This window comes from Lutra lutra, chromosome 5, assembly GCF_902655055.1.
Source record: "Lutra lutra chromosome 5, mLutLut1.2, whole genome shotgun sequence".
Classification (NCBI taxonomy): Eukaryota; Metazoa; Chordata; class Mammalia; order Carnivora; family Mustelidae; genus Lutra; species Lutra lutra.
The window spans coordinates 84,566,795-84,587,580 of record NC_062282.1 but is presented as its reverse complement, the minus strand read 5'-3'; the positions used below and the strand labels follow the sequence as shown (position 1 = coordinate 84,587,580).

The window sequence follows — 20,786 nt, the reverse complement described above, 5'->3', positions numbered from 1 at the left end:
TAAGCGCCAAGTCAAAATGGACATTTTGAGACAGTGTAATTACAATGACCTTTTCATTAAGAACCTACACAGTCCTGACTTGATCTTTTAAAGAAATCTGCATAGTAAAGTTTGATTTGCACCTTAAATGAACAAATTAATCCCAAATATTTAACAACAGAAGTGGAAATTAAAATAGGTTATCACCAAAGCATTTTTTTTTTTCACACTTTTCACCTGTGAGGAACAGAAAGTAGCGAATGGGCAAACAATACTTGTGGAATTCAGAAAAATAAAACATTCTACAAAGTTCACTTTTGCGGGTTATATTCCTATAATAGTTGTGTTCCTTTTGACAAACACTGCAGTTTCATTCCTCACAGGACTTAAAAGCCACTCAATGTAATTACAAAAATGACCTTCGAAAAAAGGGAGAAAAATATTTTGTTAATTTTCAATTGTAGAGGTTAAGACCTTAGGTAACTCCAGTTTCCTACATATATAATTTCTGTGGCACTTCATATACAAGTACTAAGTAACATGTGTTTTAACAAGTCCATGTATGCTTGTGATGTGTTTGCGTGCACATGACATACAAATACAGATCTGTTGGTTCTTCCTCATTTTATGTTTTGTTGCAGTCACAGCTGGTGTGAGGAAATAGGGAAAATAAATTATCCAATTAACATATTTTTCTTAAGCATTTCTGTGGTACTTCGAAATGAGAAATCTATGAAGGAATGAGACAGAGGAGTCTTTAAACTGGGGCAGTACGGCTAGAAAGAGCAAGTGGGGGTCAAAGGTAGGTATCAGGGTATGCTGTGCAGGATACCAAGGATGGATACCAGGATACCAAAAGGATGCCAAGCAGGCATCAATCAGCCATATGGTGATATAAAAGACAAAAACAAGTCAACAAACAAATCTGGGTCTTCTTGCTATGAAGCAATAAGATATTGCTAAGAGACTGAGCACCAAGATGGTTCTTTACATTCCTTCCCTTTTATACTGCAAATAATTTATTATATTCAAGCCTTTAAAAACTATGTGATATTTAGGGTGTAAAGTCAGCTTTCTTTGTGCCAAATTACATTTGCTACTGCTTTTAAGAACAGGTTTAAAAGAAATTTTTTTAATAAATTCTTTAACAATAATCATATACAATCCACATATATAAAAAGGGTTGGTTTATTGTAGTTCAAATACATAAACTGAACATTCAAACATCTTAAAATTAACTTTAGAAACAAAAGTTTAACATTCAAACAGGAGTATAGTTTACAGGGAACACCCAAGAAAGATAATTTGTTGTCTAATCCAGAATATTGATAAAGATCACTTAATGGTAAATAAAATGTGTTTAACCAGCAGTCCTATTCTGGCCAACATGTTAGTTATGACCATGGTTCCATACCTGAGAAGAAATTACTAAATAAATCTTCTCTTAGGCTAAACAACAAGACTTGGCCTCTAATTCTGAGGGGATAATCAAAGCACATAAGTGAACAAACAAAACTAAAGTGTTCTTTAGAGACAAAGGTAAAAGTATGTCCATTATAATAATCTTAGCCTCTGGAAGAGAAGAATTCAATTTTCAGTGTTTTCTCTTTTACCCGCTTTAAAAAAACAAAATCAAAACAAAACAACCCCCAACTTAGGTTTTCTTGGAGTCTGTGGTATTTGCGTTTTGCAAGTTCAAACCACAAATGCTCTTACGTCTTGCATGTTTAACACTGCTAGAAAGAACGTCACCAAAAGTCACTGACTTCCACACCTCCTAAAAGGATGATTTTTAGCTTCGAGATTTTAGATTTACTAGAGACAGCCTATATTTGAGTATGTATGTCAGTCATGCCACACAAAGAAAAGCATAAATTATTTCCAAAGTGTTCTCTGTTCAGAAACGGTTCACGAATGCTTCTCCTCCTGCCTGTCAGACAGCTCTGCAACAGTCTGACTAATGCACATACATGTAAAATCCTGAAAATTGGCTCATGCAAGCGTTCTGAATGAAGATCCCCCTGTGAGAGAGTACTGAGAATTATTTTGTTGATCGTCTTGTGGGCTCTGATGCTGTGGGCGGTGGGGGTGGACCCCGGCGGTCCAGGTCGTCCACATATGCCACAATCAGTTTACGCCTCTCCTCGGGCACACAGTCTAGTACTAGATACCGTTTGTCGTTCTGCAAGATTTTTTCTACATCTTTCAGGTGCTGATCAGATTCCTGGATTAGCTTTTTGGATCTGAAATAAGAAAAGAAGTCCAAGAATTACTGACTGCTGTTCCTAGGTCTTTCAGAAATGAGCTGGAAATGTCCATCTAGTTCCTAATCGTGTTTCCATTTTATTTATTTATTTATTTATTTATTTTTAAGAAAAATTTCACTGCAGTGGTCACCTTTGTAAGTTGCCTCAGCAAAGACTCCAAGGAGTGAAAGGGCCTCAGAAGCTGAATTACCCTCCCGCCCCTACTGGTGGTCCCTCCAGATCAGGGCTGAGGGTGGGTAGGTAAATCTTGCCCGTGCTGTACCTGTTCTGTGGATGAACAGAGGACTTCAGTCTGCGGGGCTGCCAATCCCAGCATCTCTCACAAGCTTTCACTTTCACATCTTTCACTAAATTAACTATAAAAATGTAGAAAGAAGTCTTACTTCACATCTAATTTAAAAGCCCAAGCTGATGCAAAACATTAAGGATCCTGACCAAAAAAATCCAATGACAAAATACCTAAAAACCACACCCTCAGCACTATCTATCCTCCCGTGCACATACCCTTCATTAAGATGTTTCCAATTTTTCTCTTAAAGGAAGAAAAGCTGGAGCATGAAACAAAACTGTTTCCTGTGCACTGACTGCTAAGCAACGTTAACTTGTTTTCCTGATGGTAAAACTATTGGGAATGTGGAACTACTGGGCATGTTACAGAGAAATCTTGTTTCAAAACTCTGATTTTATCATTTAAGATTTTTAAAGTATCTAGCAAACTGCTATCGTCTAAAAAAAAAAATGTTTTTGCTGAGCTTAAATAAGATGATTTCAAGCTTTCAACCTGTTCCACAACACTGAATAGTCTTCATAGGAAGCAAAGATAATGGATAGTGAAGGATTATTTTAAAAGTCTCTTCACGAATACAATTCTTAAATAGGGGTACTCCTAAAAAAGCAGTGAAGTAAAAACAAAAGTGTATCTAAAAAACTGGATGGGTGGGTAACACAAAATAAGAATTGACATCTGGGCCCTTTCTTTAAAAAAAAAAAAAAAAAGTAACGTATATATGGGCTGTATTTGGCCTTTGATAAAAGTTGGCTTCTTCTTATTCCTAAAAATTAATAATGTCAACATGTGTGTGAATGCAAAGAATGCTTTGGCCATTAGAGTAAGGACTAGTAAAGACAATGACTGCTGATATGAAACATTTCATTGCACACACCTATAGGTTATAAATTTGGTCTCTTTCAAAAGCGTCCTGAAGTCAGCTTTGGCTGTGATGTATTTGTCTCTGATGTATTCTTCAAATTCTCTTTGTTTTTTCTGCAAAAAGACAGCAAAATTAGAAAAAAAAGTCACGAATTCCAAAATTAGAATCAATTACTTATTAAACCAGTTATTTTTAAGTCACGTTATAAATAATTCAAAAGGAAAAAGGCATTAAGGTGCATTTTTGTTCATATAACATTCACTAAAATGCAAAATGCACAAAGTACATTTTTAAGGCTGAAAGAAACCAAGAACAAGGTCCCATACACTGTATTAGCAATAGCTAAGACTTGAGGGCTTGCTAGGTGCAACACTGCTGAGGGTTTGATGAGACTATCTCCCTTCATGTTCCTAACAACCTCAAGCGGTAGATGCTCTAAAAAATAAAGAAATTAAGGGGTAAACGTGCCTTTCCTATAGACTATATTTCTCTCTTCCAGCACCAAGACCATAATGTGGTATGACTTATGGGGAACCCCAACTAACAGTCATAACTTTACTAAGTCATACTGAGCATTCAGCTTTTCTACTAAGGGAATAGGAATAATGGGTATAAACTCTTTGGACAAAAAGGTAAATAAAATTGTATAAAATTTAAAAAGACCTTATTGTCAATTGTGAACAATCAGCAAAGTTAGAAACTGAAACTGGACCTGTCAGCTATCAGTCTACCACTCTTCCCCAGTCGTGTGTAGTTTGTGGTCCACACCGTCTACAATCCAACTTATTAAAGTCAATCTATGGGGCTGTGCACTCTATACCTGGAGAAACCAACCAGGCAAGGCGAATGATGGGGATGGAGAACAAATGAAAGGCAAAGGGCTAAAATAAGACGGCAGTCAACTATGGCTCCCTTAGCCTCATTCACTATTTCAGAACCCAGCTGACTTCGTTTCCCACATGGGAGGCAGAGTGCAACAGAACAGAGCTTGGTTTCTAAAACTTCATTCGTCTGATGTTCCTCTACTCCAGTATCTAGAGCACAGAGGAACAAGAAGTGATGTTACAGCGGTCTGCTAGGAGGGCTCAGGGGCTCTGACAGCCTGGTACCGGCGTGAATGCATCTACCTGACTATATAATGAATAAAAACTAGAGCTTCATTAAAGCTCTAACATCCCCGAAGACAGGCTTGACGCCAAGGATTAAATTTTCAAGTTTCTACTGTGCTTTCCTGTTTATGTATTGTTCAAGGCAAAAAATACGAATTTAAACTTCAGATTTATTTCTCATACTCTTAAAAGTTATTCAACTAAAACCATCAATTTCATTTTGGTCAAGATACTAGTGGTACTAATTAAGCACCCAGTTAATATTTATAAACTGACAGTAGTAAATCTCAGACAAAACCTTCTTACCCTGTCACTGGAGGAGAACTTAATGCACCGAGGATCTTCTTTAATTATTTTTTTTACTTCTTTCCATGTGGATGTTAAGGTAATCTTTGAAAGGCAAGTGAATAAAAAAACATGAATACAATTCACTTTTATTGAGAGGGCTGAATGGGCAGCACATGTAGTACATGATATCACACTGACCTGGCATCTCTTGTAATGCCCAAATGTAACCGGACTAGTTAAGGACAGGGAAGCAGCTTTAATGCAATTTCTTTTTGGCTTGCCACAAGAGTTATTTTCATGGCCATTATTTCAATGTTATTGAAAACCCTGCAAACCCTGTGTCTCCATAGGTAACACCATTAACTTCTAAAGAAACCATCACCAAAAAGAGATCAGATAACCAGGAGAAAACCTGAACAACAGAGGGTACAAACTGCCAGTACTATAAAGGAGTCGGGGGGCAAAACAAGAGTAATATAAACCATGTTGGAAAAAAGAGCCTTGAAATTCTGGATAGCTTCTTCAGTCTGGCCGTGGTGCCAAACTGAAAATGGGGTGAAAGATGGAATCTATTAAACTCACCAGGAGGGATCAATGATCACACAGCTAGGACCTTATGAACTACCACAAGAGCAAGTACAAATACGGAAACTGCAGAAGGAAGTAATTTCTATATAGTAAGTATGCCATGAACATTTTACTTAAAAAAGGAGAAATAAAGTCAGAGAAGAAAGTATCACAAAACTCATGAATTCCAGTAACGGCTCTAAAGACCATGATGCCAATAATCACATCAAGTTTTACTTTTGGAATTATTCATGAAGGCCCATCTAGATTAAAACAAAGAAAACAAGGGACTTACTGCAGAAGTTTCATCCAGAAGTTGCCTAAAGTGCTCCCTCTTCTTTTTGGTAAGTGCTTCAATGTGTTCATTAAAAAGCTTCTCTTTCTCCTCTCTTTCCAACAAGGACCCAGATTCCCAACGGTGATCTTTCCGCAGAGTCCTCCGAGTATCAGACCATGACACATCTGAAGAGCGTACCTAAAAACGAACCAAAAAATTGTTATCACCAGAGACGTATCTTCTCATATTTCAACAATAAAAGGCTTATTTAGTTTAGGAATGATATATTTAGTAATAAAAGCTTCTGATGATTCCACCTTAGTTAAGCAGTCACTGAAAATCTCCTTTTTTAAAGCCAGAAAGCCCTCTGCTGAGAGCTCACCTAAGCTGTCAAGTATGGATTTAGAACTGGAGAAGGATGAAGAGAATTTCTATTTAACAACTTACCAACTTTTAGTACATGAAATGGATACAAATAAAACGGGAAATATCTTACTATACAATAGAGAGCTCACAGGGGAAATAAAAACCACTGAACAAATCTTGAGCTCAAATGTGCACCTATCAACTACATACGGGAAGCGACACTTCTGAGCATAAGCAAGAACTAACATGGCTGACAAGACAAGACATGGCGGATGTGGCTGGCTCAACAACCAGCAGAAAGGTATGCTTCACAATTGCAAGTGGCGCCACAAGTTATTGCTAGTCACACTGCTACCAGTGCTAAGAAAGATGGGAGACTGGAAAGACAGGTAAGAAAGAAGAAAAATACAAAACTTTTATTTAACCAGCATTTTTCAAGCATCGATAACCGTGTCAGCTGAACACAGAGCTTGATACTGGGAAAACAAGTAAGACACCAGCCCTTCCTTCAAAGGACTCACTTTTTTTTTTAGTATTTTATTTATTTATTTGACAGACAGAGATCACGAGCAGGCAGAGAGAGAGAGGAGGAAGCAGGCTCCCCGCTGAGCAGAGAGCCCGATGTGGGGCTCGATCCCAGGACCCCGGGATCATGACCTGAGCCAAAGGCAGAGGCTTTAACCCACTGAGCCACCCAGGCACCCCAAGGACTCACTTTTTTTAAGGGAAAAGAGGCGTATAACCAAATAATCCGAACAGCATGTAGCAAGGGCTGCAGAGTTGTATGCTGAACACAAGGTGGCAAAGGGGAAGAGGAAAAACAAATCCACCTTAGATGGGTCAAGATCAACCTCACAAGAGAGAGATTTGAGTGTGATCTTGAACAATGAATTTGTAACTGCAGCAGGAAGCATTCTAGGTCGAGGGACTGGCATGAGCAATGACAGGATTTATTAATATATAAGTATGGTTCATTAGAGTTAAGTTCAGAAACACTGGAGCTTAGGGGGCAAGAGAGGAAACCAAAGAGGGTAACATAACAGAAGGTTGGGGAGTTAAGAAATGAATAGCCTGATATATTATGCTAAGAAGATGGAGTTTTAAATGTAGGTTACCACTAGAAGCACAGAGAAGCTTCTCTCTAAGCCACAGGGAGAGTGACAAAATCATTTGGTTTTTACGAAGATTTCTATAACTGCAATAAGGAGGATGAATTTGGGGAAAGTAAAAGCAGGGAGAACAATCAGGGAATGACTGTAACTGTCCAGAGAACAGAAAGAGGAAAGTGAAAACAGATCATCAGAAGAAAGGGAAGAAATCAGAAGACATGACAGTAGTAACGAAAAGAAGAGAAGAAGAGGAGAAGACAAACAGTGACGGTGACAGGGAGAAGGAACAAAACAAGTACAACAGCAGAGCGGCCTTGGGCATTCACTGTACAGAGAACACCCTACACACCTCAACAACCCTGGGTGATGCAGAAGGGTTTTTCAAGAAAATTCCAGGGTATCTCCTGGGGTTAGTACACCTCCAGTTCTTTCTAGATCTCACACCGTCTACATGTACAATAATTCATCATCACAGTGACCCTAAATCATCAAAGAAAAAGGTTTAATTATGTTCAGCGTATTTTGTTTATTACTATGGCATGCGGTGTGTGATAATTTAACATGACTTCCATCGAGAATAAAGAACTTACCTTTGAGACTAAAAGATCATAAATTTTTATATATACAAAATATCTAATCTCTGAAAATGTTAAATAACTAGGGTTTTCCTATTCTAACGGTGCTAATACCAAAAACTCAATTTTAAAACACTTTATAAAACAACTTACCAAATTATTTCTTTCAGAGTCAATTTAAATATGAAAATTTTCACTAACAACGTAATATAATAGATCTCTAATATCCAGTACTATAAAGGGGTGGGGGGCAAAACAAGAGTAATACATACCATGTCAGACAAAAGAGCCTTGAAATTCTGGATAGCTTCTTCTCGTTTGTGTTGCTCTCTCTCTCGGTCTATTTCTTTTGTTTGCTCTGAACGAGCCTTTTGGACCTCTCTTTCTCTTTCTCGAAGGCTTGCCTCAATGCGGGCTTGCCTTTCAAGCTCCTTTTCTTTTTCCGAGTCTAAATTCTGTAAAAGTAAAATTACAGTATCAAAATATGTTTCCACAGAGTAACTAGTTGCCAAATAAAAAATCTCAAACCTGGTTTTTACCAAGGATACTCCTCAACACTATACCTTGTTTCCACACCAACTACTAAAGATTCTTATATTAAGAATACTAACCCTCTCTCGCTAGCTCTCGTCAAATAAATAAATAATATCTTGGGGAGGGGGGGAAGCATACCAAAAAGAAAAACTCCAAATCCCAAACAGGAGTGAACACCTTTATAATACAATTAAGAATTTTATTATTCCATGCTTACAGTACAAGTAAACACAACAGTTACCTTGGCTATTTTTTCAATATACTGTTTGAAAAGGTCTTCTCTCATTGATGAACTGTCCACTGCTTTGTAACGTGGGTCACTTTCTACTTTGTCTTTCACTTTGCTCCATCGAGATTGACTGTCCAGGTGATGATTAGATAACAATTCAAAGAAATCCGATTTAATCTATATTTCAAAACATGTAGTGGGATAGGGGGGAAATGTGCCATGAGAAATTCCTCATATGCAAACATTCTAACCAGAAAAAACTATTCACTTACCTTAAAGATGGGAATATTAGTAACTTTTTAAATACATGTATTTAGAGTGGAGTAATTTTTAGTAAAAAAGATTATCAGAATCACTCTTTTAGGAAAAATATAAAAATCAACACACACATTAAGCTCTCATTTAAAATCTACCAAATTCAATATAAATCATTTTCTCCAGTGAAATTACTGAAATACAGAAAAATAAAATCTTAGGTTGTTTCTAACTTTTGCATTTCAGAACTGCCATTTTTTTAAAATAAGAATTCACATTTATTTTTAGGTAAGATGCAGGCTTATGAACTGATACTAAATTATACTTTAATATCAAGACAGTAAGAATGACTTATTTTAAAAAGTAGACGAATAACATTTTTTGTTACAAAAGGCGAATTTGGAAAGAGTTGAGCACAAATAAGTCACATTCATTTGAAAATTGAAAGTATACTGTCAAATGTCTAAAAAGATAAAAAAAACAGGGAAAATTTTTGTAATTTAGTTTAAAAAAGCAATGTTCACACCCTTATATATACAGAATTTCTATGGTCATAATCGATCATTATTGTAAACTTTATTTAGATCTTTTGTATTTTTTAGCCATTAAATATATACGCCTTTACCATTAAAGAACTCAAAATAAAAGTTTTAATGAATTAATATTCTTAACCAATCAAGGACCAAGTTAGTAACATAATACCAAGGGTATGAAATGGTATTAATCCTTTAGTGTCAACATGTAAAATACTTAGAATCCCTTTCCCAAACTGTAATTCTCATTTTTTTTTTTTAAAGCAAGGAAGAAAGGGATAAAGGAGGCATTTATTTTTATGCACCTTTGAGGTCCTGTTTAAAAATTTAGTCTCATTTAAATTATCTTGTACTCCTACCAGGGTAGACACATGAGGTAGCAGTAATTCAATAGAGGATTCTGACCATGTCAAGAACCTCTCCTCCCCATAGGGATTAAACATCCTGGCTTCCCACCTGATCAAGGGAATGAGAAATTAGGAATGGAATCATTCTTTCTGCCTATTCCAACCCTCACTTCCCCTATGAGAGGATTAAAAGGGAAGATGATGTCCTTTCTGGAAAACAGCTGTAAGTTTACAAGCAAGTTTCCCTATTAGAGATTTAAAAAAAAAAAAAAAAAAAAAAAAAAAAAGCTAACTGGCTCTGGATTTCTTTACTACTGAACTTAACTCTTGCCTTTGTTTGGAATAGTAAGAAATACTCATAAACCCAGTATTTCCAGACAGTGAAAAAGAAACTACTTGATATAGTGATTTAACAATTCTGTTCATCTTGTGTACTCTGTATCTGACATGATGAACACCTAATTCCTAAATGCATATAAACCACAAAGCAAAACTGACAAAATTTATGTGAAATAAAGCATGCAAGCTGTATCTAACAGGAATCTTTCCAAGCCATAGGAATTTAAATTGACTTAGGTCAATTTTCACATATTAGACATGAAACCTATGAAGTAAGGATTATCATATAGGCTTTAAAAAATGTGTGATGTATAAACAAAGTGAACTTTAAATAAAGTTAAACTTCGTTTCACTGTGGATACTACCATGACAGGCTAATTACATGGTTTACCAAAGCTGCTATTTGTACGGGAATTACTTAACAACTACATAAATGTCAAGAAATTTATATATGTTACACTAGCAGCAATTCAAAGCCCTATATCACCTATCTTCTTCTCTCTCCAAATGGAAGTACCTTACCATCTAAGCTGTTCGGTTTAATAGGAAAAAAGTCTCCCTAGTGTTATGTACTATAACAAAAATATTTAACTTGTTCAAAATGAAATTTAAGGGAGGGTAGGGAGAAAAATGCCAACTTTATGAAAGGATTAATTCTATTATATGCAACTTCAAATGTGCTATTCCAAAAAGTATATTACTTAAACCATAATTTTATAAAAATTGGTTATAATAAAAAAAATTGCAATAATATTAAAAAAAAAAACTTGAGGGTAGCTACAAAACAGCCCATTAAAATAATCAGAATTTTAGGGACTTTTTTTTTTTATAAAACTGAAAATTACCAGTAAAAGCTGTATGAAAATGATTTTACCCTTTAGCTTAAAAATGTTTAATGAAAGGGGAAAAAAAGCAACTTCACCAAAAGTCAATGTCCTTCAGAGGTTTTTGACTCAGCAAGTAATTACCTTTAAACCTTTACTATTCAGCTGTTAATTACATTACCTCAATGCTACAAACAGCAACTAGAGAATCACAAGAATAAAGAAACTCCAATATACCAGCACCATGCTACTAGCACTAATCACCACCCAATTATGTGATTTTAAAAAAATGTGATTTAAAAAAAAAGGTACAGACAATATGCTTCATAAAAATAAATGCACAGTAAAAGTCATGAAGGAACTTCATTAACCAGCTACTTCTCAGAATGTGAATATTAAATAAACTATATTTAAACCCTTACACTTTAAAGATTTCTGTTTCATGGCCTGGTTAGTAATTCTGCATTCTTTAAAGTGGTTGAGAAAGTTTCCACTTTAGTAATTTCTAGCCTTTTTTTTAAAAAAATTAAGTAATGATACAAAACCAAACCTACAGAGAATTAATTTTACAATCAAAAGAAAATAAAGCTGTATATATTAGGTTTATTTAGATGTAATGTCTATTTAATTTACTTCAGTTAACACATTATTCTGGGCACAACTCTCATCACTTCATAAGGAAAAAGACTAAAAAAATATAAAGTACCGGAACTGCGGGAGGCTAAAGTCACCACACAGAGATACCAATTCTTTCCTCACTAGGGAATCCCACAATACTTTGCGTATCAGTGATTGACAGCTGTCAGACTGAACTGATTGACAGGCCGCACAGCACAAAACTGTAAAGTCTATCCACTTGTTATAAAACAGAATACACAAAATAGTTACAAAAAAAAGTGTTCAGAAAAAGAATATTAGTTACAAATGCAAAGAGAAAAACATTCAATTTGTATAAATCACATAGTAGCAATCACTTATTTACTTGCTTTTCTTTAATCAAATAGGTCTTATTACTAAAAGTCAAAAGTAGCAAACAATTCATTAACATGACTAACTCAACACTCAATTTTGCACATTTCCTAAGAAGCATAATCATTTGGGAAAAAAAAGTTGACAGTTAAATAATTCTGAAAGGATCTACACTGAAGCCCAATAAGCATGTAATCAGGAAATTTCAGGTATTTCTGACAAAAGTCATGTCACCCAATACTACTGCTATTTACAGTGAAAGAGGCTTCTTCTCAGTAAGAGAGGTATTACTTCCCTAATAACATTTCTTAACAAAATGTGTGATGTTTTAACTTTCTGGAATAACAGGCCACTTTAAATGTCAAAAATGATTAGGCTTCAGAGGTTCTTTTTCTCCATTCACAAAGCACACAGGGACACTAAGGAGAGTGGCTGCATGTTTTGATGGTTCACGCACCACTGGTGCCGTCTCCACCAGTCTGCTTCTCCAGTGGTGGGCTCCTCTCCATTCCTGACACTGCTATCAAATGACATTTGGAATTCATTAATCTTTAATAGCTGACCTTTATTTCTGATAAGCAATAATTTATATGTAAGATATGCTTGCCAAAAGATTAGAAAGTCACTAAAATGCTATCTTTTAGAAGGCAAAAAAGATAAAAAAGCTTTTTGAAATGTAAAGGTTACCACTTATTAAGAACCTTGAAATCTTAGTAGGAAACAGAGAATAAACCGACCTAACAGTCAGTCCTGGGTTTATTGGGCATCTCAGTCTTAATAAAATGTAAATGCAAAATAAAATATAAAGCAAATCTAGGTAGTTTAGTGAAGTTAGTAAAATATACATCATGGGGCACCTGAGTGGCTCACTTGGTTAAGTGTCTGCCTTGGATCAGGTCATGATCCCAATACCTGGGATCAAGCCCCACATGGGGCTCCCTGCTCAGTGGGGGGCCTGCTTCTCCCTCTTCCCCTCCCCCGAGTTGTGCTCTCTCTAGCTATCTCTCTCTAAGAAATAAAATCTTTCAAAAAATAAAGATCAGGTAAGTAAAGGGACAATTCACACACACAAAAATAACTATAAAACTTACCTTTAAAGCTAAACAGTAAATATGAGTGCTGTAATTTATGCTCATGAACAAGATTAGCAACACAGCCCCACATTAGTCCTCTCCTATTCACACTCCCATCAATCATACCACCAGAACTAAAACCATCTTACCTTCTCACCTCTGGTCTTCGAATCTTCTTTCTCTTTCTTTCTTGCAGCTGCCACAAATTCATTAAACAAGGCTTCTCGATCTTTCATCTTTTCAATCGCTTTGAATCTTGAATCTTTAGCATGCTTGGCTGCAAATTCACTAAAAGTAGCTCTGTAACAAAACGGCAAGTGTGCTAACTTTGGTAGAGCTATTTCTGCTTGTAGAAAGGTATAGCAGAAGACACCATTTTTCCAGCAAGAGTATGTACCAAAGAGTCATTGAGCTCCAATATCTGCCCAAAGAGGGAATAATGAGCTCTAGACAGGAGTAAAAAAAGGGCTAAAGGGTGAAAATGTGGTTAACACTTGTGTACTATCAGCAGTGACACTGGGGGTAACACATCAGAGAGCAAAAAATGTATGTGCTTCAAGAGACTTCAGAGCTAATCTATTTCCACACTAAAAAGAGGCTCAGTCTTGTTTCTAGCCATGGAGGAGTAACTTTACTGAATTAGCTCTCCTTCCAGAAACAACTATCGAATAGGATAAAATATATGAAGCAACTGATTGCAAAACAGTGGACAATAGGTAGAGTACAAAGACTGAGGAAAGCCCCACTACCCTCTGCCTCAGAACAATTTTCCAAGAAACTACTCCAAACAGAGTACAGTGGTCTCAATAGCCAGAAGCATGAAGATCAGAGTTTGAGTGCTAAAATGGCAGAGGAAAAAGCTATAGAAGAGAGTACCCCACAAGTATACCAAAAAGCAATTCCCCTCCAGTGTATAGCCAAGACTGGACTGCAACAGTAGGGAAAGACCGCACCCACCCCCAGCAAAGCGCTACATGGTTAAGAGCAAAAAAATACCTTAGAAACTGACAGCAGAAAAAAGAACAGCATTAAGATAATAAAGTCCACAAAAGATGCACAAGGGAGACAAAGCTGGACTGCTGAAAAACACCCTCCACTTTCTGAGATCCACACTAAGAAAGCCTTAAATCAAAACTAAATTAACACATCAGCCTGTAATAAAGTGAACTGCCTGTGAAAACCCAGAATTTCCAACATTAAATCAGAAAACACTAAACATACAAATGCATAATCCATACCAAAAAAATTTTTAATCAACAGAAATTAAACCCAAAATGCCCAGATACTGTTCTATGCAGAGACAAATCCTTTAAAATTATTATAATACTGAAAGGATTAAAGATAATTAGGTTCAAGGAACTAAAAACAAGGTCTTAATGAATGAACAAAAGAAGGGAGTTTCAGCAAAGACATAGAAAATAGAAAAAAAGAACCTAAAGCTAACTGAAAGGAAAAATTCAATGGATGGGCTTATTAACAAAAGATGAGACAAAGAATAAAGATCCAGTGACTCCAAGTTAGAGCACTAACAGTTATCTGCTCAAAAGAGAACACAGAAAAAAATTTAGGGGGAGGAGGAGAATAGTCTCAGGGACATGTGAGATAATACCACAACACTTTAAAATAGGTGTAATTAGAATTCCAAAAGAGAAAAGAATGAATCAGAGCGGAAAAAATGCTGATCAAAAATTTTCCAGATTTAATGAAAACATCAACGTACAGAGATACAAAAAGAACACAGAGCTGCCAAGCAGGCTATATAAAAACATGAGGCCTATGAGGGCTAATGAGGCTTAGCACAGAAAAAAAAAAAATTTCCTCATGTTTGGATATACCTCAATATTTGAAGCTTTCACCTTACATAATAATAATTTGCTCTTATAATAAATATTCCTACATTTAGCATGTTTTTAAGAGAGGAAAAATCTTACTTTCTCCTTTTAAGAACTATCTATTTTAACTCACACATAAAACACATCCTTTCAGGTGTTAAAGGTTCTACTACAACTTTCATTAATAATGAAAAAACTGGTTAACTTCAGAATTTACAATTTAAAACATCAAATGAAAACTAGGAGTACCACTCACAGCTAACATTTGCTATTTTTACTTTACGCTTTGGCAACCAAATCTAGATTCTAAAAATCTTTTACATTCAACTATTGTTACTCAGAATACCTAATTTCATTAATATAACATTTTCAACGACAGGATCTATTGCCAACCTGGTCTGAATAATGGACATGTAACTTCAATAAAATTTTAAAGTAAAAATTACAGGTCCTAGAAAAGGGATCATATGTAGTCCATCAAATGTTTTCTTTTCATGATTAACTAAGCACCTTGCATTATAATTTTAAGAAAGAAGAGCAATTACTACTATGATTAAAGAATAAACTTTTTTTTAATGTAAAAATCAACTTATGAGTGTGAGAATTACTCTACAGGTATTTCTTTTACTTCTAATAAAGTAGGGAAAATAATAATTATTTTTCACCAGAAAAGACCAAGATGAAGTTTTAACAGTAGATTCAGATAGATTTTTATGACTCATGTCTTAACTCCCAAGAGCACTACTTGGTAACAGACATGTTGCCCTTTTTTCTCAGGGAGAGTTAAGAGTGGATGATACTAGTAGGAGACCAGTAAGAGTAGAGTGACCAGGAGCTGACCCTAGGAGGAATGCCTTAAGATTTCCATCAAAATAGAAAAAAGACTGGGAATGGGCACTAAGGTAATTCTCCCCAGTCATTCTGTCATTCTTTCCCTCAGAATAAACTCCGGGGCTTTTTATCTACAAACTCTACTACATCTTTTTCCATTACAAAGTGAACTTAAGTTAATGGACACTATCTTCTCCATTTTAAGTTTTTCCTCTTCATTTTCTGCCACTCCCTAAAATTGGTCCTTACCTCTATGCTAGTGTTGAATGTACTAATAGAACAATACAGCACAATGTCCCCAGTGCCAATACTTCCTAGTTATGTGCCTCATGGCTTTATTTTTTTGAAGTCACCTTTAAAGTAGAGATCACTCTTAACAATTCTATCAGCCCCAAAAGAACACCAACAGGATTTTGACTTTGTCAAATCCACAAAATGGAAATCTCTTCAGAGTCTCAGTTATTGTCAGATTCATAATGGTTTTAATAGATACATTTTGCTGAATCACTTGAAAACAAGCTGCAGACATGCAGAAATCATGAGACTTCACCTATAAATATTTCAGCACATATCTCCTTCAGAGTGAACCCTTTTCCCTCCACAACCACGATGTCCCCAAAAAACCGTAAATTCTCTAATACCTAATAACAAACCATGTTCAAATTTCCTCAACAGCCTTCCAAAATGTCTTTTATAACCCAGTCACCAAGTACCTGACCCAGGAACTCACCCTTCTGATTAGCCAAACAGAAAGGCCCAAGACCCCTTGGAGAGTCTGAAACTCAATTACCCCCTAACAAATATTACATTCTTCATAGCCACAAATACTCTGTTAGCTTTACTATCTGAAATGCTATTAATGCCACAGGTTTCTCTTCATACTTTAAATACAAAATCGTAATACCAAATACACTTTCTCAAACAAAATCACTCTTATCTCCAATGACAAAAGTAACTGTTTAAACAAGATTAATTTTTATAAAACTACTGTTTAACCCAGACGCTCCATGATTCTATCCCATAGTTTTGGAAATTCTCCATGATATGAGGTGCTCACAGCAGCATAATAACACCACTGCTATAAATAAATAAGAAAGTAATTCTCCCTTGCCTAGACTATTCTGTGTTAACACCAGAATCTAATTGAAATCCCAAATTCACTTGGGTAAGTTACCTAATTTACTCTTACTTTCCTTCTCTGCAAAATAGGTATGAGATGAGTACATTAATCATGCATTTAAGTGTGTACATGTATCTTCAAGTGCACATAAAATATCCACGAGATGCCATTATTGTTTTGACACTAGTCACATAAGTTTAAAATATCTCATCTTCTTCAGCCTACTATGCATACTCAATACCCATTAACGATCAATTGAAAATGTCAAAAAAACATAATCTAGACAGACAGGTCCTTCACCACTTCAATCAAAATAATGTTCCTGCACTGCAAGTTATTATGTATAAAACTTTAAGATGGAGACAGTTTTTTTTTTTTTTTTAAATCATTTACCAGTTTCTAGAGAAGGAAATTTATTCCCACAGAGAAGCTTTTAAAACAAGGTACCCTTCCTGAAATCCAATGCCTCTCAAGGGCACAAGAGATTCCTCTAAAGGAAATATATTAAGAATGAAGACCAGAAATGTGGCTACCACTAACCAAACAATCCAATTATCCAAAAGATACATATTCTCTTAGCTGGTCTTAGAAGAAAGCACATAAATATTTTGAAATGTTACAGTAATGAACCATATACCTTGGATTAAATTTTGCTTCTTCCATCATTTTTTTGAAATCTTCCTTGGCTTGCATTATTTTGTTTTTCTTTTCCCTGCGTTCTTCTTCTGCCCTTGTCTTTACATACTGATCAAATACCTATCACAAAAATAAACCAATTTGACAAGTTAGTCTTTCATATAAATAATTTAATTACCAAACTACGGAATCTATAAGAAAATACTAAGTCAATATCTTTGTCCAAAATGTAATAGAAAAATAAACTACAGGTATCTCAATTATATGCGAATTATCCACAGCAAATCTCAGAAGCCATCTGTATCGATTTCCAGAACAAAGTTAAAAGCCCCTATAACTTTCATTTTCCCTGATTACAAATTAAATACATGTTCACTAAAAAAATTTCAGGCAATATAAAATGTATAAAAGAAATTACAGTCCTTCCAAATCTCTCTAGGAAAAAACATCAAGAGAATTTAAATTTATTTCTGTGGTTCTCTTTAAGGCATAACTATTTTCAACAAAATGTAATGCTTTACATCTATCCTAGAATATTTTCCCACTTAATAATGTACAGACAAGATAATAGACTGAACATGCACACCTATTTCCCGTTCTCTTCAAGTGCCAATAAAATGCCAATAATGGTTTGTTGTTGTTGTTGTTTTTAAATCACAAACCAACAAGAACAGGCCAAAGGGAAAGAAAAAGCAACTCACAATGGTGAAAAGTGGGTAAGTACTAAAGGACTTGGCAGGCATGATAAAGTAGACCCTAACTCAGCAGTCAAGAAAACAAAGAAACCAATTCTTTTTTTCTTATTAGAGAATACTCAAACGGCTCCACAAGTGACAGCACCAGAAATCCAAAGAAGTGAAGGTGGCGTATAGCTACAATAAGGCTGTTTGAGAAGGAGTCCATAAGTAGATGCCCCTTGCCAACATACCGCAGGGGACTGCCACTCCTGAACCTCAGTTAAAGGCAAGTGATTAAGTCTCCAGAATAAGGGATGGCAATTCACAATCTGCTGGCCAAATCTGGCCTGCTGCCTATTTTTGCACAGCCCAAAAAAGTTTTAACATTTTTAAATAGGAAAAAACACACTAGAAAATTTCATGACATTTCAGGACACAGGACAATTAAATAAAATCCAAATTTTAGGGTCCATAACTAAAGCTTTATCTGAAGAGTCATATTCACTTGTTTACATCTATCTATGGGTCCTCCTACACTAGAGCTGAAGATTATACTATAGTGACAGAGACCAGATGGTCCCGAAAGCTGTAATATTTATTATCCGACCCTTTATGTTAAAATTTTGCTGATTCTTGCCTCTAAAAGGAAAGCAGGATCTCTGCCTGGGTTGGGAAGAGAGGGAGGGAAACACAACATGAATTAGAAATGAGGCATACCAGTCAGAGAAAAGAGCGAATTAACCAGTTACATACCAAACAGGAAGACACAGTTCTCCCAGGACAAAAGCAGAAAGGACTGTGTCCTCTCAGCAGGACACTAAAGGACCGTATCAAGAATCCAAACGGCCTAAAAATTACCTCCACCAGGAGATCCTCAACAAACCCGCTTTAATCACCCTACAGCAGGGCTTTTCAACCTCCACACTTACGGCACTTGAGCCAGATAATGTTTAGCAGCACCCATGGCCCCCAGATACCAGTAGCACCCCCTCAGTTGTGACAACCAAATGTGTCTCCTGGGGCAAAACTGCCCCTGATTGAGAAGCAAGGCTTTACAGTAAAGGCAAGTGGTGGGAGCCCACTTAGATGCTCAGAGTGCCCAGAGAGCATTTTAGTCCTTCATTCTTAATCATGAGAAGTCAGCGTCTCTTTAAAGACATCTAAAGATTAAACTCTCCAGCATGAAAAATAGAAACCAAAATAGAAACTATGCAGGAATATGATAACTTAAAAGAAAAAAAAAAGCTTCCACAATGTCATAGAATTAAGATACTACAACCATAAAACAAGAAAAAAGAAATCCTAGAAATTAAAGGATGACAGAAGAAATGAAAAAATTAAAAGATTAGACTACAAAGACAAGAAAGTCACCTAAAAGGTTTTTTTTTTTTTTTTAAAGGCAGAAATAGAAAAGAAACTTTAAGGACAAGCCCACAAGGGCAAATTCTCTGTCCCATAAAGAAAAAATAAACAGGTGGAAACAAATCAAAAAAGCAATAGAAGAAAATCTCCCAGAACTGAAAGATACAAGTTCACATACTAGAAGGGCCACCAAGGACCCACAAATTCTCTGTCCCATACAGAAAAAATAAACAGGTGGAAACAAATCAAAAAAGCAATAGAAGAAAATCTCCCAGAACTGAAAGATACAAGTTCACATACTAGAAGGGCCACCAAGGACCCAGCACAATGGGCCCTCCCACCAAGGCACATAATCACCATGAGATTTCAGAACTCTGTACACTAAGACAAAGATTCTACATGCCTACGAAGGAAAAATAAACACGTCCATAAAGAAAGGAACAAGTAAATATGGCTTCAAAAACAACAATGAAAATGAGAAAAAGAGCAATGTCTTCAAAATCCTGAAAAAGATTTCCAATTTCAAGTATATTAACCAGTCAAACAATTCCAAATTAAGGATATACAACAAAGGTGTTTTCAAACATGCCAGGCTTCAGAAATTTATTTCTCCCCAAGAAGCTATTATAGGAATGAAATGTGTCAAAAGGGAGTAAACCAATAAAGAAAGAAAAGACTTATGATGGAGAAAACAGGTGGAACCCCCCTTCATAAACTTCCCCCCAACCACCAAAAAGAAAAATGAGGTAAATCCCAGGATGATCATCCTTAAAAATTGACAGCAATACATCAGGTATAGAGGGCAACCAGTCCAGAATGAATCAAGTCAGAAGGCTCTGGAAGAAATGTCTTCAGAAAGATAAAACTGGGGCAGCAGTCTACTATTTTTCGTAGTGTATCTTATAGAACTATTTCACTCTTTAAATGTGTGCATGCACATCTTCAGAAAAAGTCAAACAAAAAAATTTTCTTTAAAATACTTCTTTCCAGGGGTGCCTGGGTGGCTCAGTGGGTTAAAGCCTCTGCCTTCAGCTCAGGTCATGATCTCGGGGTCCTGGGATCGAGCCCCACATCAGGCTCTCTGCTCAGCGGGGAGCTTGCTTCCCCCTATCTCTCTGCCTGCTTCTCTGACTCCTTGTGATCTCTGTCTCTGTCAAATAAATAAATAAAATCTTAAAAAAAAAACAAAAAACTTCTTTCCAGGTCAGGCCATATATATCTACCAATCTTTAATAGCTGGATAGAAATACCTATAATTATCTCACCAGTCTCTTGCTACACATGTAGGTCATTTTCAGTACCCTCTAAATATAGCACTGTAATAAATCCTGAAAGCATATGCATGGTGACAGAAATGGGAAAGAGGGCTCTTTTCAACCCCTTTCTCCTTCCTTGGTACATACTTTCTCTCTCTCTCTCTCTTTTTTTTTCCTTAATTTACCCATTTTAGAGAGAGTGCACCAGGAAGGGAGGGGAGGAGGGGGAAGTGGACATCCCACTGAGACGATGAGGGAGGGCCCCAGTCAAGCAAGTCACC

The 20,786-nt window shown here is 36.0% G+C and overlaps 1 protein-coding gene across 6 annotated transcripts in view; it reads right to left on the bottom strand.

Annotated features, from left to right (window-relative positions):
- Positions 1-1,149: 1,149 nt before the first annotated feature.
- The window catches only part of TCERG1 (transcription elongation regulator 1), a 63,138-nt gene continuing 43,501 nt past the window's right edge, over positions 1,150-20,786 (bottom strand). For 5 of the 6 annotated variants that reach the window (XM_047729369.1, XM_047729370.1, XM_047729372.1 and 2 more), the window contains 8 exons: positions 17,212-17,330; positions 12,941-13,091; positions 8,464-8,628; positions 7,961-8,143; positions 5,657-5,836; positions 4,813-4,896; positions 3,410-3,510; positions 1,150-2,222 (listed from right to left, as the gene is read on the bottom strand). In XM_047729369.1, coding sequence (XP_047585325.1) covers positions 2,021-2,222; positions 3,410-3,510; positions 4,813-4,896; positions 5,657-5,836; positions 7,961-8,143; positions 8,464-8,628; positions 12,941-13,091; positions 17,212-17,330 — 1,185 coding nt within the window. In that variant the 3' untranslated portion in view covers positions 1,150-2,020. Of the gene's footprint in view, positions 2,223-2,508; positions 2,603-3,409; positions 3,511-4,812; positions 4,897-5,656; positions 5,837-7,960; positions 8,144-8,463; positions 8,629-12,940; positions 13,092-17,211; positions 17,331-20,786 lie in introns of all 6 variants that reach the window. The other variant, XR_007127376.1, reaches the window with a different exon arrangement.